We start from the raw sequence: 24480 nt of genomic DNA, 5'->3' as shown, positions 1-24480 counted from the left end.
GTGAAGTCTCCGCTGAGCAAACCCGCCAGCGGAACTTCTCCCTTGTCATTTTTCCAAGGAGTGAAGTCTCCGCTGAGCAAACCCGCCAGCGGAACTTCTCCCTTGTCATTTTTCCAAGGAGTGAAGTCTCCGCTGAGCAAACCCGCCAGCGGAACTTCTCCCTTGACACCTCCCAAGGAGTGAAGTCTCCGCTGAGCAAACCCGCCAGCGGAACTTCTCCCTTGTCATTTTTCCAAGGAGCGAAGTCTCCGCTGAGCAAACCCGCCAGCGGAACTTCTCCCTTGTCATTTTTCCAAGGAGCGAAGTCTCCGCTGAACAAACCCGCCAGCGGAACTTCTCCCTTGTCATTTTTCCAAGGAGCGAAGTCTCCGCTGAGCAAATCCGCCAGCGGAACTTCTCCCTTGTCACCTTCCAAGGAGTGAAGTCTCCGCTGAGCAAATCCGCCAGTGGAACTTCTCCCTTATCACATTCCAAGGAGTGAAGTCTCCGCTGAGCAAACCCGCCAGCGGAACTTCTCCCTTGTCACCTTCCAGGAGACGAAGTTTCCGCTAAGCAAACCCCGCCAGCAGGACTTCCTCCTGGCTACCCTGCAGGCAGGGTGACTGTCGCCACACACCGCTGGCAGAACCTTTCTCTTCATCTTGCAAAAATACCGCCAGGCACGTCTATCGGACGCTGCTGCATCTAGCGGGGGGATATCCGCCAAACGGAAAATCCCGAGGCTACGCCTCACTGACAACGACCGCCACGCGGCGTTACCGTCAGACCGTCCCTACGGGACACGGGGACTAGTCAACTAGTCTACGACGGCCCTGATCAGGCACGTTGACCCCCGTCATTTGGGTGCTAAACATTGGGCTCGCTACCCAACACCCCCTGCTCCGTGCAGCTCCCCCTCATCAAACAAATTACCGACCATCCGGAGGTCTATCTTCGCCGGGGAGTGGGGGACTCCCTGGGGGGCCCAGCAGGGGCCCACCCGAAAGGGTACAAAGCGTTTGCTCAGTAAAACCAACGGTTGACAACGCACTGACGCTAATTATGCTCTTGCAAGTCTAGCGGAGGAAAACGCTTCAAACCGCCGAACAACTCCCCAACCAAGATTGCCCTCCTTGACTGGGGACTTGGGGGACTTGTACATACATGTACATTTGCAAGCATAATTAGCTATAATGGGCCATGCTCATTGTACTGCTAAAGGTACTAATTCCAACCAAAGGAATGACGTACAGACACACCGCCAGACGGGCTACAACCTCAGCATCGGACCACCTCCAGATCGCCACTAACGCGCCGCCACGCGCCGCGCCAAGATGGCATCAGAAGCTTCTGAAACTGAGAACTGAAGCATATCAGTCCCACATCGAAAACAAAGACAAGATCAGTCTCTTCCTCACCTATAAAAGGTTCTCTCCTCTCTCCTCATTAATTACGCATTCAATACTTACCTACTGTTACTTTGTCAACATAAATACATTGACTAACTTAGGCATCGGAGAGTTGAAGACCGCCCAGCGCGGTCTCCCTCTGACGCCCATTGTATTTTACTTGACAGGTAACAGGAACTACAATAACAACACAAGTATCGGTCCGCCCACCGGATCAGCGTTAGCTAAGGTCCAGCTACCGCTAGACTTTTAGACATTAACAAAGACTAGCCTCAACTTGCTCATTGAAATGTGTAAGCATTTCTTAAGAAGCTTGCAATCGAGCTTGGGACGCTTGCAATTGAGCTAGCAATTCTTCAAGAGAATGCCTCCTAGACTCATACGCTTGCTCATGAGGATATGCTTATGTAACCATGGTCTCTTGTGAAATCCTATCTTGAGAAGCATGTAAAAGATCTCTAGAGGCTTGCAATTGAGCTAGTAGTCCTTCAACGAATTCCTTCATAGGCTCATAAGCTTCATCTTGTGAATATGCATCAGGTACAAATATCTCTTGATACATGTACTCACATTCTTGCATAAAATTAGGGCACTCAAATCTCAAAGAGCACTCAAAAGGTGAATGCCACGGAGAATTACACAAAGCACAAGTTTCATTGCAAGAAGACATAGAACCCACTGCATGATAATCCCATTCTTGATGACCTCCACCATAGAAACTTTCTTGCTCATATCCCCTTGGATCTTCGCATCTATAACTTCATCGATCCATAGCTCAATGTGATAAGAAATAAACACCTATGAGTTCCCAAAATTAAGATTAGTAACAAAAAAAATTAGAAAATATAAAATTAGAGAGTAAGCAAACAAAATATAAGAACCAATTTTTTTTTTGGCGAAATAAAGAAACAAAAAAATATGCTAATGTGACGTAAAGAACCGATTCACCAAGGGATTAAGGCTATTAAACCCTATTCCTTGGCAACGGCGGAATTGATGAAGTTTTGCGGTGGAGAAGTGAGGAAAATATAGAAAATGGGTGCGGTGGTGTGTTTCGGTGGGTTAGAGGAGAGGATGGAGTAAATGGGGTGTGGTGTGTTTGCGGTATTGTAGGTAGAGAGAAAGGAGAAGCCCAAGAATCAAGAGCTTCATAACCATCAAATTAGGGTAAAAGTGGAAGTCATAAGTCAAGGTTAGCCATAATTGCTGTATAACAATTTGTGGCTTGTTCTTGTTACTCCCTACTTCTCTTCACTTTTTCCTCTTTAAATTATGTATTTTGATGTTAGTTTAGTAATCGGTAGTGAGGAGTTTTATTATTGGGGGCTAGGATTGTGTGCCCTAGTCCAAATCTTGTGTAAAAGATACTTATTTTTAATGTAATTATACAATTTTCATATGATGATGCATATATATATTTTTGTTGGGTTAAAATGCATATCTAGGAGCCTAATCAACTCTAGGGTGTGTATTTTGAACATGTCTAAGATGGAGTTAGAGGCTTGACCCCCTCTAATTCCTAAGCTAGAAACCTTCAATTTCGTATTCGATGGGTTATAATTAAGCATTGTGATTTACATCCGCTGCATGAATGCGGGGGTGGGTCGCTTAGTAGTCTAATTCCTCGATCTTTAGGTCTCTTGATGTGAATTAGAGACCCTTGAACTGGCTCTAATTCATGCCAAATGAGTTCCTACGACCCTTGAACTGGAGTAGGAATACCATGAAAGGGAATTTCGGTCCTTGAGCATTAAACCGCCTTGGATAAGACTACTGCCAAAGTAGGAAATTTGTATCTACATTAGATTAGATTCCAACACATAAGATTTGGGTGAAGGAACCTCTCTGGTACCCGGCTGATAGGAGCGTAATTGTACATTATTTATATCAAATTCCTTTATATTTTCATTGTTAGTTCTTGATATTTTCCAGTTATTTACTGTGTTTATATGTTTTGTAGTTTTTTTTTTTTGAAATTGCAACCCAGTCAAGCTGGGAGGCTTAGCCCCACGCCCATATTATTATTTATTATAGACAAAAGAGCAAAGAAGAAGAAAAGAAGCAAAAGAGGGATTGAAAACCAAAATCAGCAAATCTGTCTGTGCAGATCAGTCAACTTTGACAGAGTACTGAGAGCATCTCAGAACGATCCAGATAATGATCTTTATATTGATGGAAAGCCTCAGATGTCTAGTTTCCAAAACTTTTTACGGTTCATGAATATAATATTTTTATAAGAAGTTATGACCAATTTAGTACAAGGAGGTCTGGTGCACGAGAATCTGAGTTCAAAGAAGGAAAGATTGTCTCCTAAAGCTATAAGGGAAGAAGAATTGAAAGTCCTTCTTTAATTAGAGATCAAACTCCTTAGTTCTTGGAGGAGAAGAAGTCTTGACGCAATAACCATATACAAAAGGAGTCGAGGGCATCATTGGAGACATCTTTGGACGCACAACATCAGTCCATTGCCGCCATCCTCTCCTTCCTCTCTTTTCTTGTTTTATTTTATTTCTTTTATGTCTTGCTAATAGTTTTCCATAGTTAGGGGCTGCTTTCAGCCCTAGACATGATATAATTTATGATATTGGTGTTTATTACACTACTAGAATTTTGGCCTTAGACATCGGCCAGAAACCGATGTTAAAAAAAAACAATCTGATGTCTTAGTGGGTGATGTTAAAGATCACGAACAAAAAGACATCGGTAAAAAACTGATGTCCAGATCAAAAATAGACATCGAATAAGCTTATGGAACCAATGTAAAACCGTTATTATGATGACATATTAGTGTGTTTAGATATTGTTAAACCTTCATACTTTGGCATTTAATGCTTAATGAAGTATAGGTCCAATAGCAGAAGTGTTTTTTTTAACATCGTTACTCATATTAGAAACGATGTTTTATATAGTGTCAGCTATCAGATTCTTTTCATTTTGCATGTTGTTTGTGAGGTTCATGCATATTTTCCATATATCCTACTATTTAAGATTCAATCTACATTCCTTAGTATAGTATAAACGATGTGCAATGTTATAATAAACATCGTTTCTTTTTATGAAGTGATGTCCATTTTACTATATTACATAAGGTTTTAGGTTAACAACGATGTCCATATTAATAGTAGACATCGTTTCTCAAATTGTAAATCGATGTCAATTTTGATTCTAGACATCGTTTCCCAAATTGTAAATTGCAAATTGTAAATCGATGTCCATATTGATGCTATACATCGTTTTCGAAATTGTAAATCAATGTCCATATTGATGCTATACATCGTTTTCCAAATTGTAAATCGATGTCCATATTGATACTAGACATCGTTCCCTGTAGTTTACATCGATGTCCATTAGTTTTTTTAACATCACTTCTTGAATATGGGGCATTGCATTAATTCAAGCAATCTGATTATACACAATCTTAAAGCATCAGCCAGTGAACATATTTTGGACATACAAACCAAGCCAAAATCGAATCAATACATCTTATTTCCTTAAGTACATCATAAATTGAGTAAAACTACAACCTTTATTGAAACATCAAGTATCCAGATTGCTTCATAGTATATATAAGAGAAGTGCAAACAACAGAGAACGTAGTTCAAATAAGCTATTTATTCACAATTGAATCTGGAACATTAATACACAACTATGGGATAACATTTGTACAGGATGTACATCAACCATAAATGTGAATTACAAAGCCCCACAATTAAGTTCACTGAGAATCAGCAACCTTCATATTGCAATAAGAAAAGTGTTTTACTCGTGCCAAGTAAGATTTGAGAACTTCAAAAACAAACCTAGGGATCAACTATCCAGCCATGATATAGTGGGATGTCTAATAGATCCAATACTGCAAATTTTGGAGTAAACTCAAAATCACTTATCTTGCAAGCATTAAGTAATTTGAATGAAATGTCACAAAGTATATCATCATAATAAACTATGGGTGAAGATCACAATTAAAAGTAAATATAGTGTTGTTTACTTGTTTTAGCTTCTGTATGTTATTGCCTTATGACAGCAGCCTCCTTATTGTATCAAAGAACCACCCTGTACCATATTACTAATGCACAAAATTTTACATCTCCCAGTAGTTATTAATTGATTGATAAGAAAAAAAATCCATATGCACAGCCCTTCCATTCCGAGATGTGCTCTAGAACTACTGTCACCAGGGGTTTGATGTAGCTTTTGCTGACCTGCTGAAGGGATTTAGGTGTGCATGTAATTTTTCTTTTCTTAATAAATGCAGAATCACGAATCAACATAAAGAATTACCTGTTGAAGCTCTTCATGGTTCAAAAGAATTTTTGATTGTTTCCAATCACTATGAGGTGCAATTGGTATCCCTCCTGGCAGTGTAATAAGATATCCAACTTCAAGACATGGCAGAGGAAACTATCAAAAATGTTACTATCATAAATTAAACTTTAAAAACACTAAAAAATAAACGTTTACTATAATGAAGAACTACATAGGGTAAGGATTTAAAATGAACAGGTCTAGGTATTGGGGATCGGAATAATCAAATAATAACCAGTTAATAGCAAGAGACCAATTGCATAACTGATCAAAAAATAAAAAATTTACATAGTAGAGTAGAAACTTTATTGAATAGATTGGTATTAATGCTTATCATGGATCTCACCAGTATAACAATCATAACAAAATTCGATGTCAATAAATTACACCAAATAAAAGCCATGAGCTCGAACCAACATGTAATCTGGCCTTTTGTGACATTTCCAGTTTGCTGCAAGAGCTCAGTGAAAGTATTGAAAACATCCGTCTGTAGCAGAATAATGTCACTGTAATCAAAGGGAATTCCAATTCCCAAACAATGAAAGAATCAAGGGCCCCATAAACCTCCTCTTTCACATTTGACAGACCCTTAATCTACAAAAAAAGAGTACTTACTGCTTTCAACACAAAACATATATATATATATATATATATATATATATTTATGCAAAAGGGTGCACTGATAAAATAAGCAAAAAAAGAAAAGAGAAACTTACACACTCAACAAGCTTGAGGGATTTCAAAATGGTCCCAATCTCCTTATTGGCTTTCCAGGCTCTTGGATATCTGGGTCTTGGACCCTTTAATCCACATACCTGAAAAAAGAGGCACTTCATCAGAGCATGAAGGCAAAGTTACATTGTTTAACATACTTATAAGAGTTGCATCTACTGTACATAATGAAAATGTTTGGGTGACTAACCAAGCATCTCATGATTCATTTGGAGATTAATTCTTGTGTTTCTGGAAGCCTCTGTTTTAAAAGCCCTTCCTTGAGAAGTTTCACTTCCTTCTCAACATCCATCAACCTGCTACTAGCTAATTCAACACTCTTTTGGTGTGCTTCATATTCGCTCATCCACCCAGCTTCAAAGTCCTTAATCATCGTTTCAATCACTAGTCTTGTTCATCCTCTCTTCTTCTTCTTGCTTTAGGCGTAGCTTTTCCAGTTCTGTGGTGCTTAAAACAAGGCCCCCCGATCCCGAAACATCTATCCCTGCAAAGTGGCTCAATAGCCTGTGGACAATGTGCTTTATGTTCAGCAAATGTCTTTTGTGTTGCCTTTAAAGCTTTCCTATAGCCTTCCAAGAGATTTTTCATCAATTGGACCTCACGCTCAAATCTAAAAACACATAAACTAGATACACATGTGAAAGTGAGGAAATAGATAACCAAGTCTAGTACTTCATTAAACAAATCTATTTCCCACCCAAGAACAAACATGATGTCAGCTTTGTTTATGAATTATTATAAAAAAATCACTTCTTAACCAGTAAACATGAATGGATCACTCAAATTTACAACCGAGTCCACTAAGCTCTTATAAGTATGTTAAACAATCTCCTTATTGCCTTCATGCTCTTATAAGTATGTTAAACAATGTAACTTTTTACAATTTTCAAAGAGAAACAGACTCACATTATCATAATCGGAATCAACTTCTCCAATACAAAGCTTTACTTGCCGAAGTACCTGAGAGAGACTAACCCAAATTTCTCTCTCTTTGGTCACCCAAACAACATCTGGTTCCTGCAAAAGCGAATTGAGCTGCTGAAACAAACAGGAAAACAAAAGCCCCAAATTGAAAACCCTAAATAGTGAACTCACTGGGTAAGGATGGAGAGAATCATCAATCAGATGGTGAAGCTTCGACAGATTTGAATCGCTGGACATTTTGAATCGAAGTTTCAACTTTCAAAACTGAGAGTCTGAGATTTCAAAGATGACGAAATGGTGCGTTTAGGCTCAAGGTCAGGGATGCTTTTTGATTCTATATCTTCGAACGCTTCCCCTCTAGCGGCTCCGTGGTCAGACCTGATCAGAATCTGGCCACTTCTCTGGCGGTCTCTCTAGTATGTGGATCATGGAGGATTGAGAGAAGGATTGTTCCCCTTCTTTCAATCTTCTGAGATCTGAGAGATAGAGAGAGAGAGGGAGCGAGTTTGCAGGCAGAGGTGATGGTGCCTGCGAGAGGGAGGAGGTCGTTAATCAGGGAGAGACAGTAGAGGGAGGCGGTGGTGGCCATGCATGGAAAGATAGCAGAAGTGGAAGGAGGAGAGAGCCAGGGTTTCGAGGAAAGAGAGTGTGTGAAAATTGGGAGATAAAAGTGAGTGAGATAGAAGTGGGAAATCTGACAAAGTGCGGGTGGAATGGAAATTTTGTTCCCCGCCTCTCAAAATTTTTAACTTAATCTTTTCCGCATTTTTTTAAATTTCAGAATCAAATTGTAGACATCGTTCAACAGTAATAAACGATTTCAATTATATACATATAAATCGGAATTTGAAGAATCGATGTTAATGACATTTTTTTACATCACGTGAATTCCTCACCAATGTAATTGGCGTGATGTCTAAGAGCAAAATTCTAATAGTGTTAATATGTTTCTTGAATTTTGGTTGTTTATTGGTTCATTGGTTTATCATTGATTAATCTTGTATGTTTGTTAGTGGTGGCCAACATTAGTAAGCATGCTAGGTTATATTGCTATGAATGTGTGCATGATCATCCATGTCTATATGCATTCTAGAGTAGCGATTGAATGACTTGAGACCCATTCATATGAACCAATATCTAGGTAGATTAGGACAACATTAGTACCGAAATTGCCCAGCCTTATTCATAATCTTTTTGACCTTAATGACTTCTAGGTGAGAGCTGTGCAAGAACATCACTCTAGGTTTCATTCTAGAAGCTAAGTTAAGTTGAAGACATCATTCTCTTATCATACCAAGAAAGAAAGATTGATACGTTAAGATCAACACATCATTGGCTTAGCTTGGGTAAGGATATCCGAATGAATTGAAACAAGTTGGTAAACATATCATAGGTGAAATCATGGTCTAGTGGTGAGAAGTAGTTCCTAGCTAGCCTTTTATCATTTATTTCAAAACCTAAAATAAAAACCCAAAAACAATTCTTTATTTTCGTCACTTTCTGTTCTCTATCTTATTTTATTTATTTAGTATAGTAAATCAACTCTGATTCTCCTAAAATTTTGTATGTGTCGTTTTTAGCGTGTCTAGTTAGGGTCTGTAAATTTTCATAATTTTTCGTTGAGTCTAGATAGGTTTTTTAATTTCGTCTTTATTAGAGGTCAGTTTTAGTGTTTTGTCTGTTTTCGAGTCTAGATTTGCATATTAAGCACAATCCTCTGCGAGAGACCCCTTCTTTCCTATACTACGATTGACTAATATTTGTGATTACAGGGTTAAATTATTACGCCTATTTTAGGTGTACCACAAACATTCTCATTCATATTGTTTACACTTTTATTAATTCATTTACATTTTTAGTAATCGCTTTACACTTTATTACTTTTTGTTAAATTCAAATCAACTCTCAAACATTGAATCCATCGACTCATTTTTGTATACCCATCTTGAGGCTACAAGTTAGTGGCTTTGGATTAACTTGATGTGAGTTAAGCCGAGCATTGCCAAGGCTTGGTGCCTTGATTGTTTATAGTCTTTATTTTATTTTATATTTTTATTGTATGCATTTGGGTTGTCCTAAAATCAATTATGTCAGTTAGGTCCAACACCTAAACCCCGAGGTTTGATAAACTAATGTCCAAATACTTCCTTTACTTGACACGATTCGTACGCCAGCGAGTTTATGCATTAGGTCAAAGTGCCTACTAACCGAGAGAGGTATCAAAGACTAGTTGGTAGACTCATTTATCTCTTCCACACTCGTCCTGACATTGCATATGCGGTGAGTGTGGTAAGTCAATTCATGCATGCTCCAAGTGAAGACCACATGAATGCAATATATCGTATTCTCAACTATTTCAAGTCAGCTCCAAGCAAGGGGATCATGTTTTCTAAAAATAATCATTCAGAGGTGGCTAGATATACTGATGCAGATTGGGTTGGGTATATCACTTATAGAAGATCAACCTCAGGATACTTCACTTTTGTGGGAGGTAACCTTGTTACATGGAGGAGCAAGAAACAAAAAGTAGTTGTCAGATCTAGTGCAGAGGTAGAGTACAGAGGAATGACCCAAGGAGAATGTGAAATGCTATGGCTGCGCAACTTACTGAAGGACTTAGGGTTCAAGCCCAAACCTATTTTGTGACAACAAGGCAGCATAGACATAGCACATAATCTGGTTCAACATGATAGAACAAAACATGTTAAAGTGGATAGATACTTCATTAAAGAAAAGCTGGAGGCAAATATCATTGATGTACCTCATGTGAAGACTGGAGATCAACTTGTAGATATTCTAACAAAAGCTATTTCTCGTAAGGTATTCTACAGCTTACTCGACAAGTTGGGCATTCGAGATATCTATGCACCAACTTGAGGGGGAGTGTTGACATGAGCTGTTATTAGTTTAAGTACATTGTATCAATCTACATTTATTTTTTGTATTAATTAGGATAGTTGACTCATTTTTTTAATAATTACTTACTCAATTTTGTACATCGATGTTATAAAAGCCTCCTTGAGAGATGAATAATATTATCATATTATTCCTGAATACTTTCTTATATGGTATTAGAGCGGGTCCCTATGCGTCTCCAATTGTCATGAGTCCGAATTTGAGTTCTTTATATTGCCATAAAAAAATTTTGATTGGATTGCTACCAAGTTTCCGGTGTAGGCCTTGGATTGTTATATTGAGACCATATTGCTGATATGAGACTTGTATCCCAATTTTCAATGTGGGAATTTGATTATTAATTGATTTCACATGCAAACCTAGAGTTATATTGCACGTAAGGGGACGTATTGGATAGGAAAGATGTCACATTAGAAAAGTGACAAATAAAATATAACTTATAAGTAGGTAATTCAAAAAAAAAAAATATATATATATATATATATAACTTATAATTGGGTGGACCACACCCAATTATACTGATGTTTTTTGTGATTAAAACCCAACAATATGAGTGATTAAATTGAGACAATATCGGTACAATGGTGGACCACGGACCACGCTTGTTGCTGTTTTAACATTATGTACCATCCAACTATTATATTCTCATATTACACAACCTTTTATTCAATATGAGTTGTTCATATGTTCATATTACACTACCAAGGGCTCTTCGTGTAGAACACACTTCACGTGCCAAAAAAAAAAAGTGTTAGCTTATACAAGCGCACTCGTCTAATCTTGTTACTGCATTCGCTGCACTCATACTCGTCCAGTTTTGCTACTACGTACACTTGTACTCGTGTTCTGCTACTGCACTTGTCATCATCTAATTCTAATACTACACTGGTCCAATCCTGCTATTGCACTCATACTCGTCCAGTTCTGCTATCACACTTGTACTCATGTTCTGCTATTGCACCTGTCATCATCTAATCTTGCTACTGCACTCGCTACTCTCATACTCGACTAGTTCTACTACTGCACTCATACTCCTTCAGTTATACAACTGCACTCATACTTCTCCAGTTCTGCTACTGCATTCGTACTCATTCAATTCTGCTACTGCTTGAAGATTAAGGCAATATTGAAGGTTAGTTCTGCTACTGCACTCGTACTTCTCCAGTTCTGGTACTGCACTCGTACTCCTTCAATTTTGCTACTGCTTGAAGATTAAGGCAATATTGAAGGTTAGTTCTGCTACTGCACTTGTACTCATTTAGTTCTGCTAATGCTTTAGAGTAGTAGCAGTAGCCGAACTGGTAGTGGTTATTATCAGCTCCACCATTCAACTTGAACGAGTCGTAACTCGGAACCTAGTCATCAAACCGCCACAACTCGCCGATTCCGGACGAGTTAGATTGTGAGCCCCGGAAATTTGTTTGTCGAGTTAAGTTGAAATCGTTGGCGAATTAATTTACGATCTCTTTATTTCTTAAGTGCTCGAGAATAGTTTTCTAAATTTTTCACAAGTTGAAATTCTTGATTTAAGATGATAAAGTACACAATACGATAAGTTCGTGGGAATTTTCGAAAAAATTTTTAGATACCCGAGCTAATTTTTATGAATTTTGAAAGTTTTGGCATTAAAGAAATTATTTTAGATAATAAAAATCAAATATAACTTTTTGACAATGGCATCACATAAATTTTAACAAAAAATTGTATTAATTTGTAATTACGGATGAAATCTTAGAGATTAGGTCTACTTCATTCTTTTTAGATCTGAGAGTTGTGTCCTTATTTATATTAGCCTCTTAACACACGCTCACGCGTGTGTCAATTGACCTTTTTTATTTTTTCATACTTTATTTGTGTCTATAATATTTTGTTTGAGTTTTTATTAGTATTTCTAAAAAAAGAGTTTGTTTTAGTAATTTATGTAAAAAATGTTTATTTTTTATGAAATTATAAATACCTTTTTTTTTCTTCAAAAAAAAAAAAGAATAACTTTTTGTTTAATAAGTAATATTTTTATTTAAACTGCCAACTCCCAAAAAAAAAAACTGCCATTGCAGTTAACCAGGGCCGGTCTTGAGATTGTAGAGGCTTGAGGCAAAAAAGAAAAATTGTGGCCTCACTTGAGTTTCACATTTTAGCAATCAAACAATTTTTTTAAAAATATTTTTTTAAGTCTCAATTTGAGTTTATCTTGTTTTTTGGGTATATTTTTAAATGCTTTATTATTCTTATATATAAATATGTGTGTGTGTGCGCGCGCGCGCGCATGTGTAAGACGTGGTATCTAGAAAAAAAGGAATTAAAGAAAGTAGAAGAGAGGAGAGGGATTTTTTTTTAAAAAGAATAGAAGAAGTAAAAAGATAAAATAAAGAAAACTGAACAGCCCATGGATTCGAACCCATGAAGGCTTTGGTCATTTATATGACCAGGCTTTTCCGCTCTGCCACTCTGGTACATGTGTATAATTTTCGCTAATAAATTATATATATACTAATAACTGAGACAATTATATCAGTTGGAGGCCTCCGGCGACCGGTGGCCTGAGGCAGCTGCCTCACTAGGCAACCCTCAGGGCCGGCCTTGCAGTTAACAAAACGTTTAAAATCTTTTTTTTGTTTGTAATTTCTTCAATTCAGTTTGCTATTATATTTACTATTTTATCATTTATTTGTTAAATTATAGATTTTTAGACCATAATCAAAGAAGGGCAATTGCAGGGTTTTTGAAAATTTAACCATAAGTCTTATTGGCTTAATTAATACTGATAAATCTTATGCAAGATGAGTTTTTTGTATTTTTAAATTTAATGTTGCTTGTATTTAATTTTTTATTTTCTTTTAGGAGGCATTTCGGTCTCGGGTGTAATAGTTCTTTAATCGCCAAAAAAAAATTCCACTCCCTAAGGGAAAAACTAAAATAAAATCTAAGAGGGTCGCTAATTTAGGGCACCTTTGCATATAAAAAAACAGAACAAGGGCTCCCTCCATATGCCCCACATTATCCATTTACCAGAAACAAAGCTCACGCCGTCCACGTGTTGATTTAAAAACCGGGACAGAGACTAAAAAGTCCAAGAAGAGATTATTTACCTCGTAAAATAATTTTTACGAGGCAAAATCAGCTTTTACTGGCCGATAAGACAGCCATTAATTGGCCAAAACCCATTAATTAATCAAACAGTTTTCTCGGGCATAGGTACAGCTTCAATTAAAAATACCAAGATCCATTCTTTTAGGGTGAAATAAGAAAAAAAAAAAAAAAAGACCATAGATTGCTTGCCGTACTTGCCTTAATGGTAATTTTTTATTGGATTTTTCTGAGCTCCCAAAAGTAAATGTATGAAGAGACAAAAGGGCGCTCCCACCTCAACGGTTTATTATCTATCCTTTATCAACACGTAGGTCTCTTCTAGAATCTCACAACACCAACTAGAACTTGAGCTAGAGAGAGAAAGTGTTTAGAGCGAGAAGGAGAAGAAGAAGAAGAGGGCTTTTCGAGTTTTGGGATTTGAATAATTCTGAAAAAAATGGAGAACAAAGTGGACGAGGTTGTTGCTGTTGAGCTACCTGCTCCTCCTGCTTGGAAGAAGAAGGTTTATCTCTCTCTCTCTCTCTCTCTCTTTCGCTCTGTGTTTTTTACCTACTTAAGTTTGTACTTGTTTCTTTGTATTGGGTACTCACAAGTACCAAGGAATTATCTTTGGGCTATATTCTGTTTGTGTTGCTTGATTTGAGTTCTGGGTTTGCTTAATTTGCTTCAATTTTAGTTGGGTTGTAGTGTTTTGTGGTAGAATTCTGTTTTGTACTTGTATTTGGGAACTAGGGTTTTTGGCAGAGGAATTTGGGAATTCGAGGTAGTATGTGCCCAGAAAAAGGGAGTAACTTTTTTTTTTAATCCAAGATTTTACTCTGAAACCTTGGAGGCTCAAAGTTTGTTGATTCATGTTTAATTTCTTTAATTTTTGAGTACCCATTTGCTGTTTGCATCTGTATTCTGTTCTGGTGGTTTGCTGCGAACTGAAGAATTTTATTCTCTCTCTCTTTTTTTTTTTTGGGTATGGGTCTTTTTTTTTTTTTTTTTTTTTTCCTTTTCCGGTGTTATGATAGAAATTTGTTTAGTAAAGCTTAGGTTTTTTTTTTTTTTTTAAATTTTTAAAATTTGTTTTTTTCTGCCTTCTTATTCATTTTGTAGTACAAAGTAGAATCTTTGTTTGCCTATATTTAAGATTTGGGCAATCACACAACAGTCAACATGGACCAACGAGTGAACATGAATTTTACTAATTTAACTAAATTTATAGCTTGCCCAGAAAATGTATAGGGTTAGTAACTTATTGGTGAAGTTGCATCCCCTTGTTAAAATATGCCTCTAAGGTTTGGACTCATGTAATCTGTATTGGCAATTCAAAATTACCGAAGTTTAAGTAAAACAGAACTATTTGATAGGCTCATTTATTTAAAGAACTTGTAGGGGGATAGACGGATAGTAGTTAAATTTAAATTCAATTCTAGATAATACTGGTATTTCCTCCATTACTTACACAAATCACACATATTCCACAACTTAAGATTTCTCTTCAAACATTTGCAACCTTGGTGGTTTCATTTCCATTGGTGCTATTTCCAAAAAAAAGTTGTAATCGTATTTAGCTTTTACTGGTTTCTTTGTTATTTCTTTAGTAGATTTGACTCCACTTAGTTATAAATGGTTAGGCATTGTTATAATTGTTTGCTAAATGTAACTGGTAAGGTAATGCAATTACATATCTGTTTGCTTACACTTGGCTTAATCAAATCAAGGACCTTTTTTCACAGATATTTTTCATTTTTGTCAATATGTCATTCTTTTTAATCGGTCAGTCTTGGTACCGTCTTTTGGATTCAAAAACCTATTATAGTCATTATACTTTCATGGGGAGCTTATACCACTTTTAGGTGCCAGTCGGGGGTGGAGCGAGAAATTTAAGAAGGTGTGGGCAATTATTGAACAAAATCTAGCAAGGGGCTTGTATTTTGATATGTGGAGAATGTTCATGTTTATGGATCACCTTGTATATTCTATAATCATATAGATATATATGTGTGTGTCATGTGTGACGTATTTATATATGAACAACGTTTGACCAAAAAGGCAGAGGCACTGTTAGCGTGTATTGATGTGGAGTTTTACTCACAAAGTACTACCTGAGGTATAAAGTCGTGCAGATTGTGAAGGAAAATAAAATGTATACTCATGGTTGCTAGTTATGTTACTTCTGTTATAAAAGATTTTGAGACTTTATACGGATGAGGAATATTGCTGCTTCTGTCTACATGTATTTCCAAGTGAGATGAAGTTTTAATTGACAAATTTCCTCTTGAGTATATTGAGTGCATATATTTCATGGTCAGCGGCAGGCAATTCTTTTTAGTGTTTAGCACAGAGTCAAGGCCTGTGAGATGTGATGTCTAGTGAACTGTTTGACTCTTTAAGGACAAGAAAGTAGGTAATATTGGCATGCCCTTGGGTCTTAGCTTACTTTTAAATGAAAGTGGGGGCACATTTGATCTACATAGAAAAATCTCCTCTCTTAGGCGGTTAACTGTAGATAATTTCAGCAATATTTAACACCTCTGCTATGTAGTGAGTACGTACTGATCATGCGGGAACAAACTATCTGGATGAAATATTATCTTGCCTATATTCTCTAATGCTTATATTCAAAACTGGCCATGAAATAGGAATTTCAGGTCAAATACCTTTTATGCAAGCACCACAAACTCTGTTAAATTGGTTTTGAAATAAATAATGTTTATTTTCTTATGTTTACTCCTTATTCCTTTTCATATTGTTCTAGTTCTTATAACCCCATAAAGTCCTCATATCTCTGCCCTTGTCTTTTTTGAAAGGAGATGTGAAAACTAATGAAATTAAAACCTTAAAACTGTTACAAATTTTTAAGACATAGAACGGTATATGCTTAAGTGTGTTCCTCTTCCCTTTTGTCTCTTTCTCTTGCATGTAACATACATGCATGCCTAAAGGCAGTTCTGCCAGTGTGGCATTTAAAGAGGGCGAGATGTGCACAGCCATACTCTGTTTTCAGAGAGGCTGTTTCCGGAACTTGACCCACGACCATCATGTTGCTACGGCAAGGCAATCTGTTTCTGCCAATGTATGTAGTACGTGTATATTTTTTTTAATCATGCATAAATAGGTTGTATTATTATGCCAATTATAAAGTAGGTGGTTGCACATAATAGATGCAATGTGTTGGTATATATCTTTGCTTGTCCTAATGTTTTGTAGCTGCATCAAGGAATTAAAATTTTGGTTTTGAAATGTGGACCCTGATAGAGAATAAACAACACATATTCCGGGAATTTTGTGGAAAAGAATTTGAGGGTTAGCCGGTCGAAGAACTAGACCTCAGTCATTGGTTGTGATATACAATTGGAGAAATTTCCCATGTTGTGCTGGAGTGGTTTTACTTGAAGGCAATGGCAATGTTAAATTGTGGAGCAGAATGCTGCGGTGGACGCAGGAGACATTCTTACATAGGTTTGAGATGGCAAAAAGAATGGGTGGTCCAGATTTGTCACGGTTGTACAATAATATAATCTTGGTATTTCGATGCAAACTAAATGTCGGAGAAGTTCCGAATAATTTTATCAAAGAGGTTATCGGGGTACTCTGGTATAACATACATAAGACCTTAAAACACCTTTGCCCCTTCTCTCTCTCTCTCTCTCTCTCTGATTTGTTTATTTTCCATTATGTGTTAGACTCAGGTCATACTTTTGTGAAACCATTGAATCTACAACTACTGTGACAGTTATGTAGTATTACATATCATATAAATCTGCACGGAATGTCCAAAAAAAAAAGGGTTCTGTTTGGACTGATGATACATCCTCAACCTTTTTGTTATTAACCTCTCTTTCTTATTTGTTTCTTCCTGTTCCTCTTTTTCCTCCAGTTTATTTAGACAAGTCAACTATAGCTATACTACCATTATCATGTCATTATTGAGGATGGTTGACTGATGCCAATGTGGTTATTGTAAATGTTCCTTGTTATGTGGTTGTTGATATTTTGTTTCTTTTTGTCATGCAGATTTTACCCAAGAAGGGAGTTACACCGAGGAAAAATGATGTCACATTCATTTCTCCAACTGGGGAGGAGATTAACAATAAAAAACAACTGGAGCAGTACCTAAAATCACATCCTGGTAACCCTGCAATGTCGGAGTTTGATTGGAGCACAGGTGAAACCCCTAGGAGATCATCCAGGATCAGTGAAAAGGTCAAGTGGACTCCCCCACCGGAGAATGAGCCTCCAAAGAAAAGAGGCCGGAAATCATCAGGTTCAAAGGACAATAAAGTGGAGACTACTGATGCAGAACATGGTACGAATGACACTGAAATGAAAGATGCAGAGGTAGCTGAGAAGAAAGATGGAGAAGCTGAGAAACAGGTTGAGAATGGAGGAAAAGCACCAGAAGAAACTGACCAAATTAAGACCACAAATACCAAAACTGAAGAAACTATCCCAGAGGATGGTAAGGAGACTCAGACTCATGTTATGGAAACTCAAGGTGAAGAGAAAGATGAAAAGTCAAACAGTGTTGCATCAGAGGAACAACCTGCTGAAGTAGCTTTGGCTACTGAGGGAACTAAAAACAACAAGGAAAAGGTGCCACAAGCTGAGGGAGAGGAAGGAAATGGCTCTACTGACAAGAAACAGGACAACACAACAGCTGCTGTGACCATTGAAGAAAATGGAGCACCAGAGAAAGAGAATCTGAAGGGAATAGCACCATCTGTGGAGGAAGAGATCAAAGGGAAACAAGAGGTCGATGGGAAAAGCGATGCTCCAGCTGAGGAGAAAGTTAAGATAAAGGATGGGGAGGTAGTTGAAAATGGTAAGGTTGACCAAGTGGTTAAACCTGATGCTGCACAACATCCATAGGCCTTTCCTCGAGCTGCTGAATCTACTCTACTACCTCTCCAGTGATCTTGTGAAATGGACTGAATTACCATTTATTGTATGCAGGCTCTCAGTGATCTATGTTGAACTTTTTGCTCCTATTTTAGTAACTCTGGGACTTACGGATAATTGCAATGTTGATGTTAGATTTAATTGTATGTAGGGAACCAACCTGTACTCTGGTAGAATAGGTCGTACAGGCAGACTCTGCAGCCTTATGTTATGCAGATGAGTTTAGAATTTAGAATGTAAGAGATTGCTTATTGGGTTGGCGCTTTTTCTTTTGTTGTGAACTTTGTTTGTTACTTTGTTAATGTGACTAATGTTTAGTAATTTCTTGTGTTGCTTTTGTTGATGATGGTTATTTTCAGTCATAGCATTATCGGAAATACTGAAGAGAATGGATGATTATGCAGCTTTATTGTGTTGTGTTGTTAGAACTTGGCCTTTATTTTGTCAAATTTCTATGCACCGCTAGCACCGGAAGCACTTCCATAGAAGTATATGCCGGTTATAATATCAGGTGCTCGTTAAGCATTAGAATTTGTGGTAATAATTTCATTTCTTTTTGTTGGGTTTTATAATGTCGGAGTTCTGGATTCTATAATTCTCCTTTCCCACGAAAGGTATGGGTCGTTGTCCAACCCAAAGAGAGAGCCTTTTCAGAGAGACAGAAAAGTAGCGAAATGGAAACAATAACAGAAAGTAGGAAAGGTACGTACTTTTGATCGAGATATGTAAAAGTAAGAACAAGGTAAGAATCTATTCTATTTTGAGACCACTAAACATTTCGTCACCTTTGTATCAAGGCCAAGCCTAAGAATATCTTCTATTCTCGTTCATGGAATCATAAAACTAAGGCTAAGAATCTAGGGCATTATGGCATGCCTGAAGCAAAAGAATTGCATCATCCCAAGGATTGGGTTTATGGTAGTTTGGCGGTTGAGGTTACCGACTTTGTTGGGTTACAGAAGTTCCATTATTAGTTCTTGTCCCCTTCAATATTTCTACAAATGGAATGCTCTTTCATCGTTAATATTCCCAAAAGACAAATGGAGTGCTTCTCTTCCTCCCTCCTCCGGTTGCTTCTTCTCTTCACCATCAGTACTTCATTTCTCAATGGTAAGTAATTGCCTCTTCAACTATTCGATGAATTTAGTGTTCTTACTTATGTTGATATATATGATTGTTTTGCAAGCAGTTCAGTCGATCTTGCTCATATTGATTTGATTGTGCCATTGATTTATCCATAACGTCTTTTTTTTTGTCTTTTTGGCAAAGTATCCATAAATAACTCTTACATTGCTCAATATGTTCAAATGTTCATATTATATCTAGATCTGTGTTTAGGTTGAATTTATTAGAATGTATGTTCTAGATTATCGGTTTATGAACATAACATGTCACGTGTTTGGCAAGAGCACGTTGCTTCTTTTTAGCTGTGTTATGCTTGTTCCCCTCAGAATTTCCATGTAATCTTAGTAAATTTGTATTTGGATGGTTACCCTTGGGCTAATGAGGCTGCTTTCTGTCTCTGTGTTCAGTTGATGCAACGTTTACTGGAACATATGGAGTAAACTATGGCAGGATAGCAGACAACATACCATCACCTCATAGTGTGGTGACACTTCTCAAAGCAGCGAAGATCAAGAACATCAGAATATATGATGCTGTACCTGAAGTCCTCACAGCCTTCAAGGGATCAGGAATCGAAATAGTTGTTGGACTTGGCAATGATTTGCTTAAGGAAATCAGCATAGCCGAGGATCGTGCCACGACTTGGATCAAAGAGAAGGTCCAGCCATACCTACCAGGGACTCACATTTCCGGAATAGCAGTCGGGAATGAGATCTTGGGGGGGACTGATGTGGTACTCTGGGAGGTCTTGTTGCCTGCAGTGAAGAATGTGTATAGTGCTCTTGACCAGCTTGGTTTGGCTAGCAGCATTGAGGTCTCAAGTCCACATTCTGAGGCTGTTTTTGCCAATTCTTACCCACCATCTGCTTGCATTTTTAGAGAAGATATTGCTGGTTACATGAAGCCACTTCTGGAGTTCTTTTCGCAGATTAAATCTCCGTTTTACATAAACGCATATCCATTCCTTGCTTATAAGAGTGACCCTGAGCACATTAACCTCAACTATGCTCTATTCAAGTCAAATCCCGGAATTCTAGACACAAAGACTAATCTCCACTATGACAACATGTTCGATGCCATGGTTGATGCATCTTATTTTGCTTTGGAGAAGGCTGGATATGATAAGATGGAAGTCATAGTATCCGAAACTGGTTGGGCATCCAAGGGGGACCCAGATGAAGCAGGAGCAGATGTGAAAAATGCCAGGACTTACAACTTGAATTTGAAGAAAAGGCTGGCCAAGAAGAAGGGGACTCCTCATAGGCCAAAGATGGTGGTGAAAGCCTACATTTTTGCTTTGTTCAATGAGAATTTGAAACCGGGGCCAACGTCTGAGAGGAATTTCGGATTGTTCAAAGCAGATGGGAGCATTTCGTATGACATTGGGTTCACTGGACTTGTTGCACCAAACGCAGCATCCTCATCTCTTCTTAATTACAAGGTTTGCATCTTTACAAAAAATACAATCATATGACCATGATTAATTGTCAAACATTTCTTAGTTGGCCATTTTTTTTTTTCACTTTCTCATTTATGCGACATTTTTGTTTACAGGGCATGGGATTTCGAGGTTGGTTTCAATCTTCGCATACCTGGGTTTTCACAAGTTGTGCTGCTGTTCTGCTTCTAATGTTATCGTCATAACTAAAGGCTCGATCCTTTGCGCCGGGTGATGCTGAACAGCTGAAGTGGTTCAAGTTCTTACATTAACAATTGTCACATTTCCATGTATATCCAATTCATTTTCTAGTTTTACATTATTATTCATTGTACATTAGATGAAGATCTAAATAGCTGACGGTTTTCTAATAATATTCCGGCAATGTACAACACTCTTTTCCTTCTGTTTTCTTTCTGAGTAGTAATCAAATTGTCATTAAAAACTATACAAGTCACATGAATATCAGCTTGATCGAAGCTGAGGCACAAGCGGGGATGGTGCCTCATCTGCAAACAATTGAATCACTACATTCTGCAGCAAAACTAGCAACAGTATGAGCAATCATATTTGCATGATCTCGGAATTAATTAGCTAGGACTAGTAACAGACTAACAGCAAAAGCAAGAGACAATTTATAGGAGTATAGGTACAAGACTTGCTAGGATGAGCGAAGAATAAAATAAACACGGACATACTAATCATGATGAATAACAAGCCGGTAAAAGCCTCCTAAAAAAAAAACAAACACGCATTTACTAGCGAATATTTTGTTATCAAGAGTCACTCATACAAAATATAAAAATGGACATGAGTCGTCAATTGGAATACTCCATCAGCAGAGTCTCCCATAAAAAATATAATAAAAAGCATATTTATTGAGAAATAATGTTGTTTTAGGCTGTTTCCATTTCCCTCGTTGTTAAAAGACACATATTTATTTTTTGAAGTAAAGATGAAATTGTATTAATGATTTATATAATTACAATCGTACTGTAGGGCATTTAGAACAGACTCTGGAGCTTGAAAAAACCAATCCATATGAATGTCAGAATCAAAACCAAAAGCTGCTAATCTATGCGCAACATGGTTAGCGTTCTATAAGTATGATGAACACCTATAGAATGCAATTCACCCAACAAACCTCTAATTTCTTCAACAATAATTCCCAAAGGAGAAAATCTTGGTTGTCTGCTGTCACAGCCTTTATAGCCTCTAAACAATCACTCATTAAAGCCACATTTGTTATACCAAGTGCCTGGATGATCTCCAACCCAGATTTAATAGCAAGCAACTCAGTATGATAAGCAGAAGACACATTAGGCACCCTATAAGCAAAGCCAGCAATAAACTCACCCTTCTCATTACGCAGAACACCTCCAATGCCTCCATGCTATAATGAAGGAACATAAACACCATCAACATTCAAACACAACATACCAACCATGGGAGGGGACCAGGATGCATTAGCTTTCGTCCTCTTGCAGGTTACTGGTGTCATGCTTCTATTAGCTTGAAGAAACTCTTCATACTAAGCCATAGTACAAGTAACAATTACTGATTATTGTTTAGCATTGTCATTCCACAATTTATCATTTCTATTCTTCCAAAGCCCCCATAGGATCATTAGCAGCTTAGAAAAAAATTTCAGGTGAGAGATTGGATGCTTGTTCCAGTAACCATTCCTTGAAAATAAAAGGAGTAATGGGAACCTGAATAGAGAAAGGAGGAGCTGCAAAGATTTCCTGCGTAGTAGGACAACCATATAGCACATGTCCAACACTCTCTACCTGGTGTGAGCAAAGCAGACAACCCATATCACTAGTATAGCCCTTCTTACTTAAACGCTCTCTTGTTGGTACCACGTTATGACATGCTCTCCAGACACAGATAGAAACCTTCCTCGGGATATTAGCTTTCCATAATGTCTTCCAAAAAGTACTGAAAGGGTCACCAAGAGAGGAAGAAGCAAAGAAATCCCCCATCACCAAATCCCTAGCTGCAACATAGGCGGATTTAGTAGAAAACCTACCTTTCTTCTCAAACTTCCAACTCAAGCGATCTCTCCTATTTCTGCTACTGAGAGGAATACACATAATAGCATCAACAACTTCCTGAGAAAAGAGAAGGTGCAAAACATCCACCCTCCAACTCCTAGTATTTGCATCAATCAAAGAAGAGACAGACTCAATTTCACAAGCAGGCGATCTGCGTAATTGATGATGAGAGATATTTGGAATCCACTGATCATTCCAAATATTGATTGAGGTGCCAGTGCCAACCTGCCAACGTAAACCAGCCTGAAGCACAGTTCTAGCTTCCATAATGCTTCTCCATGCAAAGGAAGGGGAATCCCCCATATCCACATCCAAAAAAGAACCATTCGGAAAGTATCTAGCTTTAAGCAATTTCGACAATAATGAGTTAGGATTAGTAATCAGCCTCCACCCCTGTTTTGCAAGCATAGATAAATTATGGACATGCAGATTCTTGAAGCCTAGGCCTCCCTCACTTTTAGACAGACACATCCTTTCCCAAGACCTCCAATGAATTTTGTGATTAGAATATGAACCTCCCCAAAAGAATTGAGCACAAAGTTGATGCATTTCATCACAAAGACCTTTAGGAAGCATATAACAACTCATAACATAATTTGGAATATCTTGTGCCACAGCCTTAATTAGAATCTCCTTACAAGCAGAACTCAAGATTTTGGTGCGCCAGCTGATCAACTTCTTTGTCAGTCGTTCCTTTAAGTAAGAGAAAATTGCCGTTTTGGATTTCCCAACATGAATTGGTAGCCCTAGATATCTGCCATGATCCTCAACGCACTGCACACCTAAAATAGAAGCTAAATTAGCTTTAAGATCGGGATACACATTCTTACTGAAGACAACACTGCACTTCGCCAGGTTAATCTTTTGACCAGAAGTACGCTCATAAATATTTAGGATGGACTTGAGAGTAACACATTCTGAAACAGATGCTTCTCCAAATAGAAAGCTGTCATATGCAAATAGCAAATGATGAATAATTGGGGCCCCAGGACTCATACGTAACCCTTTCAGTGATCCTTGAGAAACTGCATGAGAAATAAGAGAAGAAAGGCCTTCAACACACAAAATGAATAAGTATGGAGAGACAGGGTCCCCTTGTCTAATTCCTCTGGATGGAGTAATATAACATGTACGTGTACCATGCAGAAGAATAGAATAACACACTGTTCTAATGGAACACAGAACAATATCAATCCACTTTTGTGCAAACCCCATCTTAGATAAAATAGCCGTTAAAAAAGTCCACTCCAATCGATCGTAACTTGAGAGAATGATTGGAAGCCCTAGTTTCAACTCCAACTTCTTCAATCTCTTATTTTCTTTGTTAGTTGATCTAAAATTTAAAGTTTCTTCATAGGTAATTATATCTTATGAATTTGATTTTCTATTAATTATTCAGCTTTTTCATATTTTGATCTTGGCTCTCAATTGTAAAAAGATGCTTTTGATTTGAATACATCCATCTACTGTGCTCTGTATTCTTTATCTTATGTTCATTCAATAATTTTTTATATATCAATTAGTGTTGTAAATAATTATGGCTAATATCATGTAAATAGATGGAGAGTCATATATGTCTTTCACTATAGATTAGTGATTGATAGGATTGTGAATA

The 24480-nt window shown here is 37.5% G+C and overlaps 2 protein-coding genes across 3 annotated transcripts; both read left to right on the top strand.

Moving 5' to 3' along the window:
• Positions 1–13671: 13671 nt before the first annotated feature.
• Positions 13672–18577, top strand: LOC112185810 (methyl-CpG-binding domain-containing protein 11). Of its 2 annotated transcripts, none has more exons than XM_024324120.2 (2): positions 13672–13857; positions 17361–18575. In XM_024324120.2, exons 1-2 carry the CDS (start codon positions 13792–13794, stop codon positions 18213–18215), a joined length of 921 nt encoding a protein of 306 aa, XP_024179888.1. In that variant the 5' UTR covers positions 13672–13791; the 3' UTR covers positions 18216–18575. The 2 variants fall into 2 exon arrangements, with proteins under 2 accessions (XP_024179888.1, XP_040370175.1); XM_040514241.1 differs by lacking the exon at positions 13672–13857 and adding an exon at positions 16264–16419 and having other exon boundaries at positions 17361–18577.
• Positions 18578–19095: 518 nt separating this feature from the next.
• LOC112185809 (glucan endo-1,3-beta-glucosidase 14) lies at positions 19096–21205 on the top strand. Its single transcript, XM_024324119.2, has 3 exons — positions 19096–19355; positions 19778–20811; positions 20925–21205. The coding sequence occupies exons 1-3, from the start codon at positions 19247–19249 to the stop codon at positions 21012–21014; spliced, it is 1233 nt and encodes a 410-aa protein (XP_024179887.1). The 5' UTR covers positions 19096–19246; the 3' UTR covers positions 21015–21205.
• Positions 21206–24480: the final 3275 nt, after the last annotated feature.

This window comes from Rosa chinensis, chromosome 2, assembly GCF_002994745.2.
Source record: "Rosa chinensis cultivar Old Blush chromosome 2, RchiOBHm-V2, whole genome shotgun sequence".
NCBI lineage: Eukaryota > Viridiplantae > Streptophyta > Magnoliopsida > Rosales > Rosaceae > Rosa > Rosa chinensis.
This window is presented reverse-complemented; position numbering and strand designations above follow the sequence as displayed.

Coding starts and splice junctions, on each gene's coding strand:
- LOC112185810 (XM_040514241.1), top strand. CDS start 16,279: ATGCCTAAAGGCAGTTCTGCCAGTGTGGCATTTAAAGAGGGCGAGATG. Junction 16,420..17,360: donor GGCAATCTGTTTCTGCCAAT/GTATGTAGTACG, acceptor TTTGTCATGCAG/ATTTTACCCAAGAAGGGAGT.
- LOC112185809 (XM_024324119.2), top strand. CDS start 19,247: ATGGAATGCTCTTTCATCGTTAATATTCCCAAAAGACAAATGGAGTGC. Junction 19,356..19,777: donor CAGTACTTCATTTCTCAATG/GTAAGTAATTGC, acceptor CTCTGTGTTCAG/TTGATGCAACGTTTACTGGA. Junction 20,812..20,924: donor CATCTCTTCTTAATTACAAG/GTTTGCATCTTT, acceptor TTTTGTTTACAG/GGCATGGGATTTCGAGGTTG.